Source organism: Anneissia japonica, unplaced genomic scaffold (genome assembly GCF_011630105.1).
Source record: "Anneissia japonica isolate Jap-2015-1 unplaced genomic scaffold, ASM1163010v1 scaffold287712_len2945570_cov188, whole genome shotgun sequence".
NCBI classification, from domain to species: domain Eukaryota; kingdom Metazoa; phylum Echinodermata; class Crinoidea; order Comatulida; family Comatulidae; genus Anneissia; species Anneissia japonica.
In genome coordinates this window covers 2,606,983-2,620,578 of record NW_022704401.1, presented here as the reverse complement: position 1 = coordinate 2,620,578, position 13,596 = coordinate 2,606,983, and the positions used below count along the sequence as shown (strand labels likewise).

General features: G+C 34.2%; 1 protein-coding gene across 3 annotated transcripts in view; it reads left to right on the top strand.

Annotated features, from left to right (window-relative positions):
* The window catches only part of LOC117104672 (nck-associated protein 1-like), a 59,117-nt gene that overhangs the window by 29,266 nt on the left and 16,255 nt on the right, over positions 1-13,596 (top strand). For 2 of the 3 annotated variants that reach the window (XM_033245555.1, XM_033245554.1), the window contains exons 13-18: positions 1,991-2,082; positions 3,353-3,434; positions 3,643-3,847; positions 4,364-4,496; positions 5,332-5,379; positions 8,856-8,975. In XM_033245555.1, the coding sequence (XP_033101446.1) occupies positions 1,991-2,082; positions 3,353-3,434; positions 3,643-3,847; positions 4,364-4,496; positions 5,332-5,379; positions 8,856-8,975 (680 nt within the window). The remainder of the gene's footprint in view (positions 1-1,990; positions 2,083-3,352; positions 3,435-3,642; positions 3,848-4,363; positions 4,497-5,331; positions 5,380-8,855; positions 8,976-13,596) is intronic. The other variant, XM_033245557.1, reaches the window with a different exon arrangement.

Sequence of the window (13,596 nt, the reverse complement as noted above, 5' to 3'; positions counted from 1 at the left end):
TGTATGTGTATACACATATATACATATATATATATAAACATATACATAATACATCAAGATCTGACGTCAGCCAAGAAGTTATTTAGCCTTTCTCAAACAAAGCTGCATGTTTAACAAAGACAAATGATATACGTAATTATAATGTGCCTTTGGATAAATATATTTCTTCACAATGAAATACTTCTATGCAACAAATTCCATTCGCTCATCAAACTGTCTACTTAAATCATAAACCGCTACATATATATCTTCATAATTACAGTACAAAATATTACGTACACAACAACCCCTACAACAACCTTATTTTCTTTAATATCACTGTACACAACATCACACTTTTTCTAACTGTTAAGTGAACATAACAAAAAAGGTCTGTGATGATGCATACAACTACTATAACTTTAAACGTTTTTTTTATGCTCAATACATGTAACAACACTCCACACAACCCCCACTCGCTAACAGTACTTAAACATTGCCAGCTATTGTCAAGTCGGCTATTGAATCATTGATGCTCTCGTTAGAAATGAAGGTAAGGCAACGTTTTGGGAAAATCCCAAAAATGGGTAGGTCTGTGGGAAAACTTTTCTTTTTCTTAAGAACTAAAAATTTGTTTATGCCTAAAAAGTAGAAAATACACGAATAATACCCGTAATTCCCGGGGTATAATCCCACTCCCCATGCACGCGAAATTGGCCCAGTTTTGTTTTTTTTTGGTGTGGGGGGGAGGGTTATACCCGGGGATTCCCTTGTGCATGAACAGAATGAAAATAACAATAATTTTTCGAGGTGGCAGATGCATTTCAACAATTGCCCTACGATACAATATTCCGGCGAAGAAGTTGGTCTTTACTTGAGTATCAAAGGAAGGGAACACCTTTAATTGTAGTTCAGTAGGCCTAGGCGCCTAGCTAACTAGGCCATATCTTGGTCTTACCTCACGCTAGCCTCGCGCTAGCCTCTTTTTGCCTAAACTTGTTTTGTTGCATGATGTAACAAGTTATTTTTAGCAGCGAATCTTTGTGGAACACGCGAGTCTTCACACTCTGAATTAACGATCCGATCAGCGAACTGGGCGGGTCTCTTCAGAAACGAACCGCTGTATTGTGTATTTTTAGCTGCAGCTGTGGTACATGTGAGTCTTCACGCTGAGAATTAACGATCCAATCAGCTCACTGGGCGGGTCTCTTTAGGGACACACCGCGATGTTGTCTATTTTTAGCTGCAGTTAGCAAGCTGTTTATTTTTAGCAACAATAAACAACAAAAGAATTTACAAGGATGGGCTTTGTGTTAAACTTTAAAGCAATTGGAAGTGTTTCAAGTCAGCAGAATTTGGAGACTATTCCTTTAATTTTTGTGAGCATTTTACTGACCTATGCCTAGGCCTACTCAGCCAAATTATGCCCTGGGACTTTACCCGCGAAATTCATGTACGCGAAGTTGGGCGTAATTTCGGGGGTGGGATTATACCTGAGGTTGGAACTATACCCGGGGAACTACGAAACGGTACAACAATTTTGGATTTGCATCGCGTACCATCCAGCAAAATAGGCTAGGCCTTGGCCCCTAGTGCATGGATGAAGCTATTTAAGCCTTATTTTGTTCATAAAAAAAGATATTTTTTGCTGAAATGTCGACCCTGACTTTCGTAAAATTTGGCTTGGTCGGGCGTGGCCAACACAACATATTTTTTTTTTTGCTTAATCTGAGCTGATAACATGACCAATCTTTTGATGAGTGAATTTGGTTTTGCTCACTTGCCTATCTTTGCTTGGATTCAACCTAATCTCTTACACTTCCTCTCTTATTTAATCCTGTATACTTTTTTTTGTTAATTTACCTTGCTATAAGTGTATCTTGCCATCAATATAAAGTCAATCTAGAGATTATAATGTCATATTTTTACAGTGATTTACATATTCTATAATTATATGTAACTACAGTATTTAATTTTTTTTTTCTGTTAATTCTTTCATATTGTTTTTTAGCTCTTGTTAAGAAATACAATCAGGTGTTCCAACGTTATTATCTTCAGTATTTGCGAGGATACGATGCCATTGTACTTAATAACATTGTCAAGGTGAGATTATCCAAAACTTAATTCATCGTACATATTGGAACATTAATAATAATAATAATAATAAACATTTATATAGCGCCAATTCAAAAATTTATCAAAGGCGCAGGAGAAAACAAACTCAGTAACATTTCTCAAAAAGGTGAAACTTTAAGTTCTTCTTTAAAGAATATAAATTAGGTGAATTACGAACAGAAAAAGGAAGAAAATTCCACAGAGAAGGAGCTTGAACAGAAAAAGCACGTTGACGGATATGTTTTTAATCAGCAACATAAGCCATTATATTTTTGTTCAAATCATTTTTCTAATAAAATAATTTTGGTGCAATATTTCAAAATCTACCTCATTATCAAAAGTTCAGAAGATCCAGAACAGAGCCATTTGTATCTTATTCAAACTTCCTCCTACCACTCACCTTACTCCTACTCATTTCAGATCTGCCAATACCCTTCCACTTCATCTCTGATTTCAATTTCAAACTCTGCTCTTCATAACCTTGCTTCACAAACTCTTTGTCAATGCTTCAAAAAGATTGTTGCCAATGGCGTATGACCACAAGAAAAATCACTAAATCATTCCTAAGCCTAATCAAGAAATCTTTAAAACTTCATTCAGCTTTAATGCCCCTTACCTCTACAACTCTCTTCCACCGTTCTACTTACTCCTTCTCTTCTTTCAAATCCAACCTTCTTAGTTATCTTTCATCCAATCTTGTGTAATTTTCCCTGTGGCCATCTCTTTTTGTTGCAATATTTTTTAATCTTGATTTTTTTCTGTTTTGTATAGTAAATTATTTATCTTTTATAAAACAGTTTATTTTAAATTTTTCTTTTTTTTTGTTAGTTTAATTAATTATCTCCTTGTGAATTCTTTTGATTAATTTGTTATTTCAATTATATTTTCTGTATAATGTATCAATTTTATTTTTTCCCCCTTTTTTTTTTCTTGATTTAATGTTTTCCTTAAATCATTATTTTATATAATTTATATACTGTAGGCCTATATATGCTTTTTTCTAATTATTTTTATTATTAATTATTTATTTATTTTATTTTAATTGATCAGCTCAGGCTGGATGGACCACCCTCACAAAATATTGTTGAAATAAAATAAATAAATAAATAAAAGCACAGTTGAATATGTTGTTTTTACAATGTATTTCTAGTGTTATCACAAACAATTTTTGATTATATTGTCATTTGTAAGAAAGACAATAACTTTTATATTTTATAAATATCTTTATTGATTCACAATATGTTTTGCTGCTTTTCAGGGTTTAACTGTTTGTCCAGAAGATGAGTCAGTCATCCTGACTTCATTTGTGAATACTATGGAAGGACTCAGTGTTAAACAGAGTAAGTCAATGCAAAGCATTTGCAAGGACTATGCTTTAATGTTTGTCTTTAAACATTTACTGTCATTCAAGAAAAACCTCAAAAATGAAAGAAATATCAGTTTTCAAAGAGTATTAGTTCTTTTTTGTTGCATCAAAATGTATTGGATAAAGAATTGTAGTATAAAAATTTGATCTGAATACATGCATCATATTTTTTAATTTCAAAGTTGAAGAAGGAGAACTGTTTGATTTCACTGGATTTCGCTTGGACTGGTTTCGTCTGCAAGCCTACACCAGTGTCAGTAAGGCCACGCTGATGTTGACAGACAACCAAGAACTTGGCAGGACCATGAACTCCATCGTCTTCCACACCATGATGGTTGATCATCTGGATGAGCTTCTACTGGAGACCTCTGACCTTAGTGTGTTCTGGTAAGTTACAATTCGATCTCATTAAATTACTTAATTATTATTAAAAATTAATTTTCCCAGTATCTGTCATGAATTGTTTGGTCTAAATATTAATTAATAGTAAATTACTCATTATTTTTCCCATTCAAGGCCAATTTTAATCACTAATGAATTCAGTACTTTATGATTTGTTAGTCTAATATGAATGTTTATTAATGTATGATGTATTTATTGTGGGCTACCTATTTTGTGGAATGCTAGCCCCCTTCCACAGGTTGGGAAGCTGTTTTTTTTTAAATTTCAACAAGAATCCTATAAAATACAAAGCCAGAATATTAATCTCTAGTAGAGCTGCTTGCAACGCCAGTTTCCACCTGCAAAGTATAGCCTTTTTTTTCTGAACTTTTTATTTATTTATTTTTAAAAATTTATTTTATAACAAACTGAGATGGATTTATTAAAATGTTCATCTCAGTTTCAGAATGTAAATTATACTATCATTAAATTGATCAACTTACCACCATTGTATGCTTTCAGTCACTTTGGCCGTTTCTTTGAGAAGTCCTTTGAACAAGGTCTTAAGGATTTTTCCCAGATGCGCTTCACTATCGCATATCCACTCATCTGCTCTCACTTCATTGACTGTACACATGACCTTTGCCCTGAAGAGGTAAGCTTATGTAGTAAATTTCATCTCTTTTTAATTTACGCTAAAGCCAATCATGTATTTTAGAATATATCAATTTTTATATTGCCATATACTGCAAGCCCATGCAGATTTGATATACAAGTTGCAAATAACACAAGCATTGACCATATATACAATAATAAAATGTTCAGAAAGTGGTACATAATTTTGGGTAAAATGCCAATTTGATTAGATATTTCGTAAATTTATGTTATTTGCATTAAGTAATAGAGCTTTTAGGTAACTCATTTTTCTACTGATAATTAACTGATAACTAGAAAAACATCTTATACATGTTTTACTTACTATGAAAGTAGTACAAATATTGCACTGTAGCTAAATTTAGAGCCAAAATGCACTTCCCATCATATTGCAACATTAAGTATAAAACAATTTGATTTGTGTATGGAAACGGAAATGAATTCCATGCTCAATTTCAGTAAAGACAAAACAGATAGACTGAAAAAAATAGGACCAGTGACAACTGATGTATGTGCATTAGCAAATCTACTTTAACTTTGCTTGCTTCTGATTAAATTCTTATAACACTATGCCAAACACCTTTGTATAATATTGTGACCAATTTTTCGATACATCTTTTTTCGTGACCATATTTGTTTCTTTGTGTCAGTGTAACAACTATGAATATAAAAAAACCTCTCTATTGTCTCTTATTTTATTTGTGTATGCCATACTCTCTATGTGTGCCTTGAGTAAGCATACCATTTTTCTTGTCTTATTGTTAAATATGTGATTGCTTCTGAAGTATGTACATCGCATTTCATTTAGAAGTGATACTATGAAATAACTGTTTCAGAGAACGCCATGGGATTTCCGTGAAAGCAAATCATATTTCATGGATCTGGTAAGAAAGTCAAATCACCATTGGATGGTTGGTTGCTTACCCACAATTCCTTTTGTTCATTTTCTTTTGGTGACCTTTTTTCTATTTATGTTGAATTTTGTTTTTATTGAAATTGATATGTGTATTTTTTTTATAGGTATTAGCGTGATTCGAGTATTGTATATTTTTAACAACCTTTATTTTATATATTTCTTGTATTATCTTAGTGCAAACAAATAATTAAGAATGTAATTGGATTGAATTGAATTAAAACACATTACTGTATATAATGACAATAAAAATGATTACATGCAGTGCAACTAGAGCGAAATAAGTGACTCTGCAAAATTAAGTGCAGTGTATGTAAATTGGTTCCTGAAACTTGTTTTAGTTTGTCCATCAATATTGTGCAGTTTTGAGTAGGTTGAGTGACTGAGCATTAAGGCATGGTGATGCTAAAACCAGTGCTGGTTTAGGACCCTCCTTGCCTAGGGGTTTGGTTGGTAGAACCAAGTCTTAGATAACCGCAGGTCCATTGTACACACCAGACTCATGTGCACTTAATTTAGCCTCTGTTGTGATATTATTACAAATATCTTGTGTTGCCCAACACAACTGAGAAGGGTGAGGCAGAGATTATTTTTTAATCACTGTCATGATATTTATCTATATGTTTTTGGCATGTAAAATCTGAATGGAAAGCACTTGGTCAAAAATCGATGGCCACGGTGGCAAAAAGCCTGTCAAATGCAAGTCTAGGCCTGTGCTTTCTAATTTCACTGTTGCGCATGGTTTAGTTTTGTACAAATTCTTTAACCTGTCTCTTATACACATCTACAGAGTCTGGTAGCCTGCTGATGTTGAATTCAACAAAAAAAAAATGCAGGCCATAAATTTTTGGCAGTTGAGGTAACATAATAAACTGATTGAGGGCTCAATCTTGTTTTGACTGACAGAGGGTAACATCACATTCTTTCTTTTGTCATCAGGCTTCAATCCGTTCAAGTTGATTATACTCCAAGTAAACTTAATCTATTTCCCACCCACCCATTCCAACTTGATAATAGACCAAATCGGCGGCTGGGTTCATGTGACTTATAGTGGGTATAGACGACAGTGCATTGAATATGGCTTCGCCTTTTTTTTTGATGTAAGTCACATCATATATATTGCAAATGTTGGGTGGAATGCAAGTTATAATTTGGTATTTAAATCACTTAGAAGTGTTCCAAAATTAAATTTTTAAATACATATCAGTTTGGTTTGCTAAGGCTCTAGTGGGAATAAAGCCTGGAAGTTTTTCGAGGAAATGTACGGTACCTTCACGACGTGCATATTGCTCCAGTGATTCGCCGCCGGCTGAGGTACTTTTTAGGCCTAAGTCAAGAATATTATTCATGGCAAATGCTATCGTAGCATGAACAAAAAAAAAAAAAGAATCCCCCATTCGTTGCAAGAGTATTATTTTACAGTTATTTTAAATTCAAAATTAAATCATAGGATGTTTGTAGTTACTGCCGAGGATAATGATCATCATTTGACAACAAATATTATTATTACGTAGGCCTACAGCATTAGGATGTACCATACCATGCCAGGCATATTTTCATCAGCCTGTTTCCTAGACCAAGTTTGGTTGAGCAATCAGTACCATTAAGGGTTATTTTCTACTTTATTACCTACTCGACTACAGAGATATATATAGTCAAGGCATAACAACTCCTTCCCTGCTCCGGGCCCTGGTCAAGGTACAGTACCTTCACAACGTGCATATTGCTCCAGTCAGTTGAGTCGTTGCTGGCTGAGGTACTTTTTAGGCCTAAGTCAAGAGTATTATTCATGGCAAATGCTATCGCAGCATGAAAAAAAAAACGAATCTCCCCATTCGTTGCAAGAGTATTATTTTACAGTGACTTTAAATCCAAAATTAAATTCATACGATGTTTGTAGTTACTGCCGAGGATAATGATCATCATATGACTGTGTTCAATGAGTGCACTGTGGTTTACGATATGTATGTTTATATTTTGTACCCACTATATGTCACGTGACCAGTAATAGCTGGAGTCGCCGATTCGGTCTATTTGTAGCCTGATGAGTCTTTTGTGAATTTATTGGATGCCTCTGTAATAGTCAAAAAGTTATTTTGACTAATAATGAAATAGAGCTAAAATATAATAGTAAATATATTAAGTATTACAACTTATAATACCATGGCAATGGAAGAGCAGGCAATTCTGTTTGAAACTTATTTATACACACACGCACTTTTATTTGTTTATTTAATATTAGAATCAATAAATTTTACGCTTTGAGGAATTTTCCCTAATATATTTATTGGTACACACTATACACTAGCTTTAATGTCTCATTTATTTTAAAATAAATATAAATTTCAGTAATGTAGCAAAATATTGAGTGTTTGTTGGTTTTTGTATATTTATAGTGGTTGTTGAAATTTATGTATTTTTTAAATTAGAAGACTAGTTATGCATTATTGTTGTCCTTTATGTTCTTTGTTTTTGTTTCTTCAATGCCTTGTCTGTTATTTTCTGCTGTGATATGTTGACACACTCACAAATGCATGATTGGTACTCTGCCATGCAAATTATAATACTATGAACATAATTCAGTATACAAATAACACTTTTCATTTGTATGTGAATTTATCTTAAATAAATGCTGAATTGTGGGAAGGTGGTAGCACGTAGTTTACAGAGTAGGCCATGAATTTTGTCCTAATGAATAAATGTCTGAATGTAAAATTGCAAATGTTTAGAAAAATATAAGACAGAGGTGTGAGTCAGCTTTGAAAGCAAATTACTTCTAATGAACCCTATGTTTCATCAGAATTTTTGAAAGGCTTTAAATTCCCTGTACATCAAATGATTTTCATGATCGGGTTACTGTAGTTACAGTCCTCACTTAATAGAGAGAGATTAATGCATCTCTTCAAATTCCTAGGCTTAACATTATATTGGTAATAAAAATGGGTTACATATATTTTTTGAGAGAAAATCTATGTGAATTATTGTGATTTATATACATGCAGGCGAGTCGTTTGTCCGAGCGGGGTTAAGACGGGAACCGTGACATATAGCTATAATTTCAGCGCTGGTTCGAACGGCACGCTCGCCTATGGTTCTGGTGGTGGAACAAGTCTTTTTCAAATAAAGACTCTAAACCGTAGGTCCAGTGTACACAATTGGCTTGTGGGCACTTTAAAGAACCCAGTACATCATTCGAGAAGAGTATTGAGTTACCCTGGTGTACTGGTCCATTTTCCAGTCCCCTGTCCGGCCACAGAAGGAGCGTTTATGTCGCGGCCCATGTCAGGAGCGTTTATGTCACGGCCCATGTCAGGTATCCATCCTACCTCCGAATCATTCTACCACACTACGTAAGCTAGATCATACACGCTAGCTACGTAGTGACTCGATAAGAAGATGTACATGCATTGCAATTATTAGTGGTAATCTTGTTGGTTTTGTTTACAGCGTTATCATATTGGCGAGAGGAGTGTATCCGTAACAAATCTTTTTTTGGATGAGATGGCCAAATCTGTGAAGAATGTGGTTACTAAGATTTGCTCAGAGCAATGCACACTCAGTGACCAGGTAAATATATTGCTACCTTATAAATGCTAATTTTAACAGTCACTTTTTAAACTTTTTTATTACAAAAACTGATTTTGCAATGACTTTAGACAATACTAGGACTCCTGTGATTGCATTCTAAAATAGTTGTCTACTGCACTGTGAAGTTTTCTTTTCTTAATTCAAGGAGTAATTATACTGATAATATTATCTATATTATAATTATGCATATTTCAAAGACTACAGACAATACAGAAACTGATGCACATAATACACATCTGGGATTCGAAACCTACCGGTCTCAAAAACTATAACATCTTAGATTATCAAATTTTCGCAGATAGGATTGAATATCAATCCATATTTTAAATTAATTTATGAAAAATTATTACTTTTAAGGCAGGCTCAGGTCGAAACGGAACTCAACTCAACTCGTCGACTGAACGGAACTGACCGCAACTGAAAGGAACTGACAGTCGCGCATATTTGTCGACATGAGTCAAGTTGAGTTGAGTTGAGTTCCTTTCAGTTGCCCATTTTCAACTTTTAGCGGAACTGAAAGGAACTAAAAAAAGGGCGTAAAAAATGCTGATTCGGAACTCAAAGGAACTGAAAACGTTGATCCTGATATTAATCGTAATCAAGATGCATTAACTGAAAAAAGATATTATATTACAATGTTTTGTTAATGGCAGATTACTTTATTCTTTGTTTTAAAAAATTTAGGCCATAGGCCAGATTTTTATTCTAACACATTAACAAATAGGCCTAGGCTAGGCCTAATAATAATAATAATAATACAGCATATGTTATATTCTAGCTAGCCTAGGCTAGGCCTAGAGTGTAGAAAAAAGGCAGGCTTCCTATGCCAGGCCTACTAGCCTACGTCTAACTCTACGTACGACGAGTAAAGACTTGACAACTAACTGGCATGCAGATCTCACTTCCAAAATCCATTTTTATGAATTATAAATAATCCAGTAATTCTCGGGAGTGTGCATTGTTTTTGAAGTTTTGTACAAATTCTTTAACAGTAGAACATTTATCTAGGGCGTAGGCTTAGGCCTAGGTCAAGAAAAGCTAAATTCCTTTTTCAGAAAGTCCCTCTGCAGTGTAGTGTTAAATTATGCATTTTATTAAAAGTATGCTGCTGCATTCGCATAATATTAAATTAATACATTTTTATAACATATTTGACAGCTGATTCATGTAAAACATTGTCACGTATAAAATGCATTCGTGTATACTTGTTGTTTTTCATTTTGTTTTTTCATATAGAAAAAGACCTTTCTTGTTTTAATTGTTCCACCAGATTTTGCATGAACCCATTTGAAATAGACCAATATGCGATACACTTTTCTAAATTAAAAAAAAAGAGTAGATAAACTTCAAAAATAATTTTATTATTTTTAACCACACGTCTAATCTTACAAGCATTCAAACATTTATTTGCAGTTGATGAGATTTCGAAGAAAATGAAATCTTTAAAAACTCAATTCTGTCGACTAATCAAACAGGCACCATTTGTTTCAGTTGCCGGTCGACATTTTCAAAACAAAAAAAATAAAGTAGATACACTTTTTAAAATAATTACATGTCTTAATAAAAACATTACAGACATTTTGTAGTTGATGGGATTTCGCAGGGAAAATGTTTTTAGCCAATAGTTCCTTTCAGTTGCCAGTCGACATGAGCCAAGTTCCGTTCAGTTCCTTTCAGTTGCTCAAAGTCGACATGAGTTCAGTTCCTTTCAGTTGCGCGGAGCGCTCATGTCGACGAGTTGAGTTGAGTCCTTTCAGTTCCGTGTCAATCTGAGCCTGCCTTTACCATCGTTTGTTACCGGACCGGTAGCTGTTTCGCTAACTGCATGTGCAGCCATGTCAGTCTCTTTTTTAGTATTAGAACATTTAGACTCAACAGACAGTAGCATAGGTTAAGTGAGTGTTATTTTATTGGTGATCCGCTCGAGAAGCGGATCACCTCTTGTTATTGTCAGGATCATCTTTTTGGTGATCCGCTTCTTGAGCGGATCACCTCTTGTTATTGTCAGAGATCTTTTTCTTATTCTACCTTTCCTTCCATTTTTGTTCGCACGATATCTTAAAATTGCCACGAGTTACGCACACGGTCGCTTCATCGATCATTTTGGCTTCGCCTGGAATAATCACGGTAAGGTTTTCAAGGTGACCAGACCAGTTTTACATAATCGAACATATCAGCCTAACGGGTTAATGTTAAATGTAATGTACCATAATTTTACATGTGCGCTTCATAACGTGCGCGATCAATTTTCAAAATGCTCGAAATTCACTTTTTAACTAAATCAGAGCACATTTCAGGCCATTTTGAGCATTTCAACATTTTTTTGAAATTACGTTTTTTTACATATTTTGGGTTCCTGAAATTATTTTCACAAATTTCCATTCTTTTCGGTCAACTTACGGCCAATAGCAATGTCATACGTGCGCATCAAACATAGGGATATTTGCAGGGATTTGTGCCGATATACAGTGAAAATATGCTAAAGAAAGGCCTATTTTTAATCAATTATAGCTCCTTAAGATGAAAGGTGACCCCCAATTTTTATTACATATTGTGAAAGCACAAAGTTGTAAATATGATTTTATAGATCATAGTGGCTGATTGGACATTGTGACGTCATCATATTGCCATCTGAATTCAACAAACTGAATTTTTTCGATGACGTCATTTTTGAAAATGCGCATTTGAGCTTATCTTGCTTATTCTTGGTCGATGGTCTTCCAACTTTGAGTATGTTATAGCTGAGACAATTTTCTTTCAAATATGTGACTTCTTTTTACTTTTTGATGACATCATCATGGTCAAAAAAAATGTTTTTCTGACCCCCTTATCTTTCCTCAAAAAGTTGATGAGCCCATATCATCTTAACCAATCGTCATTTCTAAATCATATTAGGTGAGCATAAACTTCAGGTCAAGGTTGAATGTTATGTACCTTTTTAGTGTGCACGTACGCGTGCGTCAACATTTATATGCATAAAACCATGAATATTTTTAATCAGTTATGGCTCCTTAGGATGAAAGGTGACCCCCAATTTTTATTACTTATTCTGAAAGCACGAGTTGTAGAAACGATTTTATAGATATAATGGCTGATCGGACATTGCGACGACGTCATGTTGCCATTTAAATTAAGAAAAAACTGAATTTTTATTTATGACGTCATTACTTTTTATACCCGTTTGAACGTATCTCGCCTATCTTGATTGATTGTCTCCAACCTGTGAATGTTATAGCTAAATCAATTCTCTTTCGGACGTGTCCCATTATGTTTCAGTTTGATCACGTCAGCATGGTCAAAAGAATGAATTTTTTACCTTGCATTCTTAAAACATGTAAAAAATAGAACACAGAGAGGGCGGCAGACTGTATTTCGACGCTATTATATACATATAAGGTATATGAAAGGAAAATTCGTGACAACTAACAACAACTAACAGACGGTTTTAAAAACACTTGACAATGTTTAATTTTGTGTTCCATTACTGTACACGCACACATCGTGATGTGTGCGTGTGTTAAAATTTGAAAATTCTCAATATCACGATTCAGATAGTTTAAAGAATGTTTCGGGTCATTTTCAGCATTCCAAAACTTTCCATGTTTATGCGCCATACGTTCATTTCCACGCACACATCACGTTGAAACTGGAAATCACGTTTTGTTACATATTTTATGTTCCTGACACTGTATTCTTATCAGGAGTCACTCCTTGTGCTATTACCATGAATTAGCATATACTTTGAGCCATTTTCAGCATTTAAAAATTGTTCAATTTGCACCGCGCACACTTCCTCGAGGGTCAAAGTGCGGCGGTCACCTAACTCGTCCTCAGTGACGAGTTCAAGTCTATTTGGTGATCCGCTTCTCGAGCGGATCACCTCTTGTAATTGTCAGGATCATCTTTTTTTTCTCCCACCTGTGAGTATGTTATAGCTAAATCAATTATCTTTCGGATGTTTCCATTTATTTTTTATTTTGATCACGTCAGCATGGTAAAAAAGAATGAATTTTTAGAGCATTCTTATCTCTCATTCTTAAAAGATGTAAAAAATAGAACACAGAGATGGCGGCAGACTGTATTTCGACGCTATCAGACTTATATATACAGTATAGGTTATATGAAGGGAAAATTCATGTGGCATTAATAACTAACAAACGGTTTTAAAAACATGACAATATTTAATTTTGTGTGCCATTACTGTACACGCACACATCGTGACGTGTGCGTATGTTAAAATTTGAAAATTCTCAGTATCACTATTCAGATAGTTTAAACGTTTCGGGTCATTTTCAGCATTCCAAAACTTTCCATATTTACGCGCCATATGTTCATTTCCATGCACACAGAACGTACTGAAGCTGGAATCACGTTTTGTTACATATTTTGACGTCATCATATTGCCATCTGAACTCAATAAACTGAATTTTATCTATGACGTCATTTTTGAAAATGCGCATTTGAGCGTATCTCGCTTATCCTTTAATAGTCGATCGTCTTCCAACTTTGAGTATGTTATAGCTGAGACAATTCTCTTTTATATGTGTGACGTCTTTTTACATTTTGATGACGTCATCATGGTAAAAAAAAAATGTTTTTT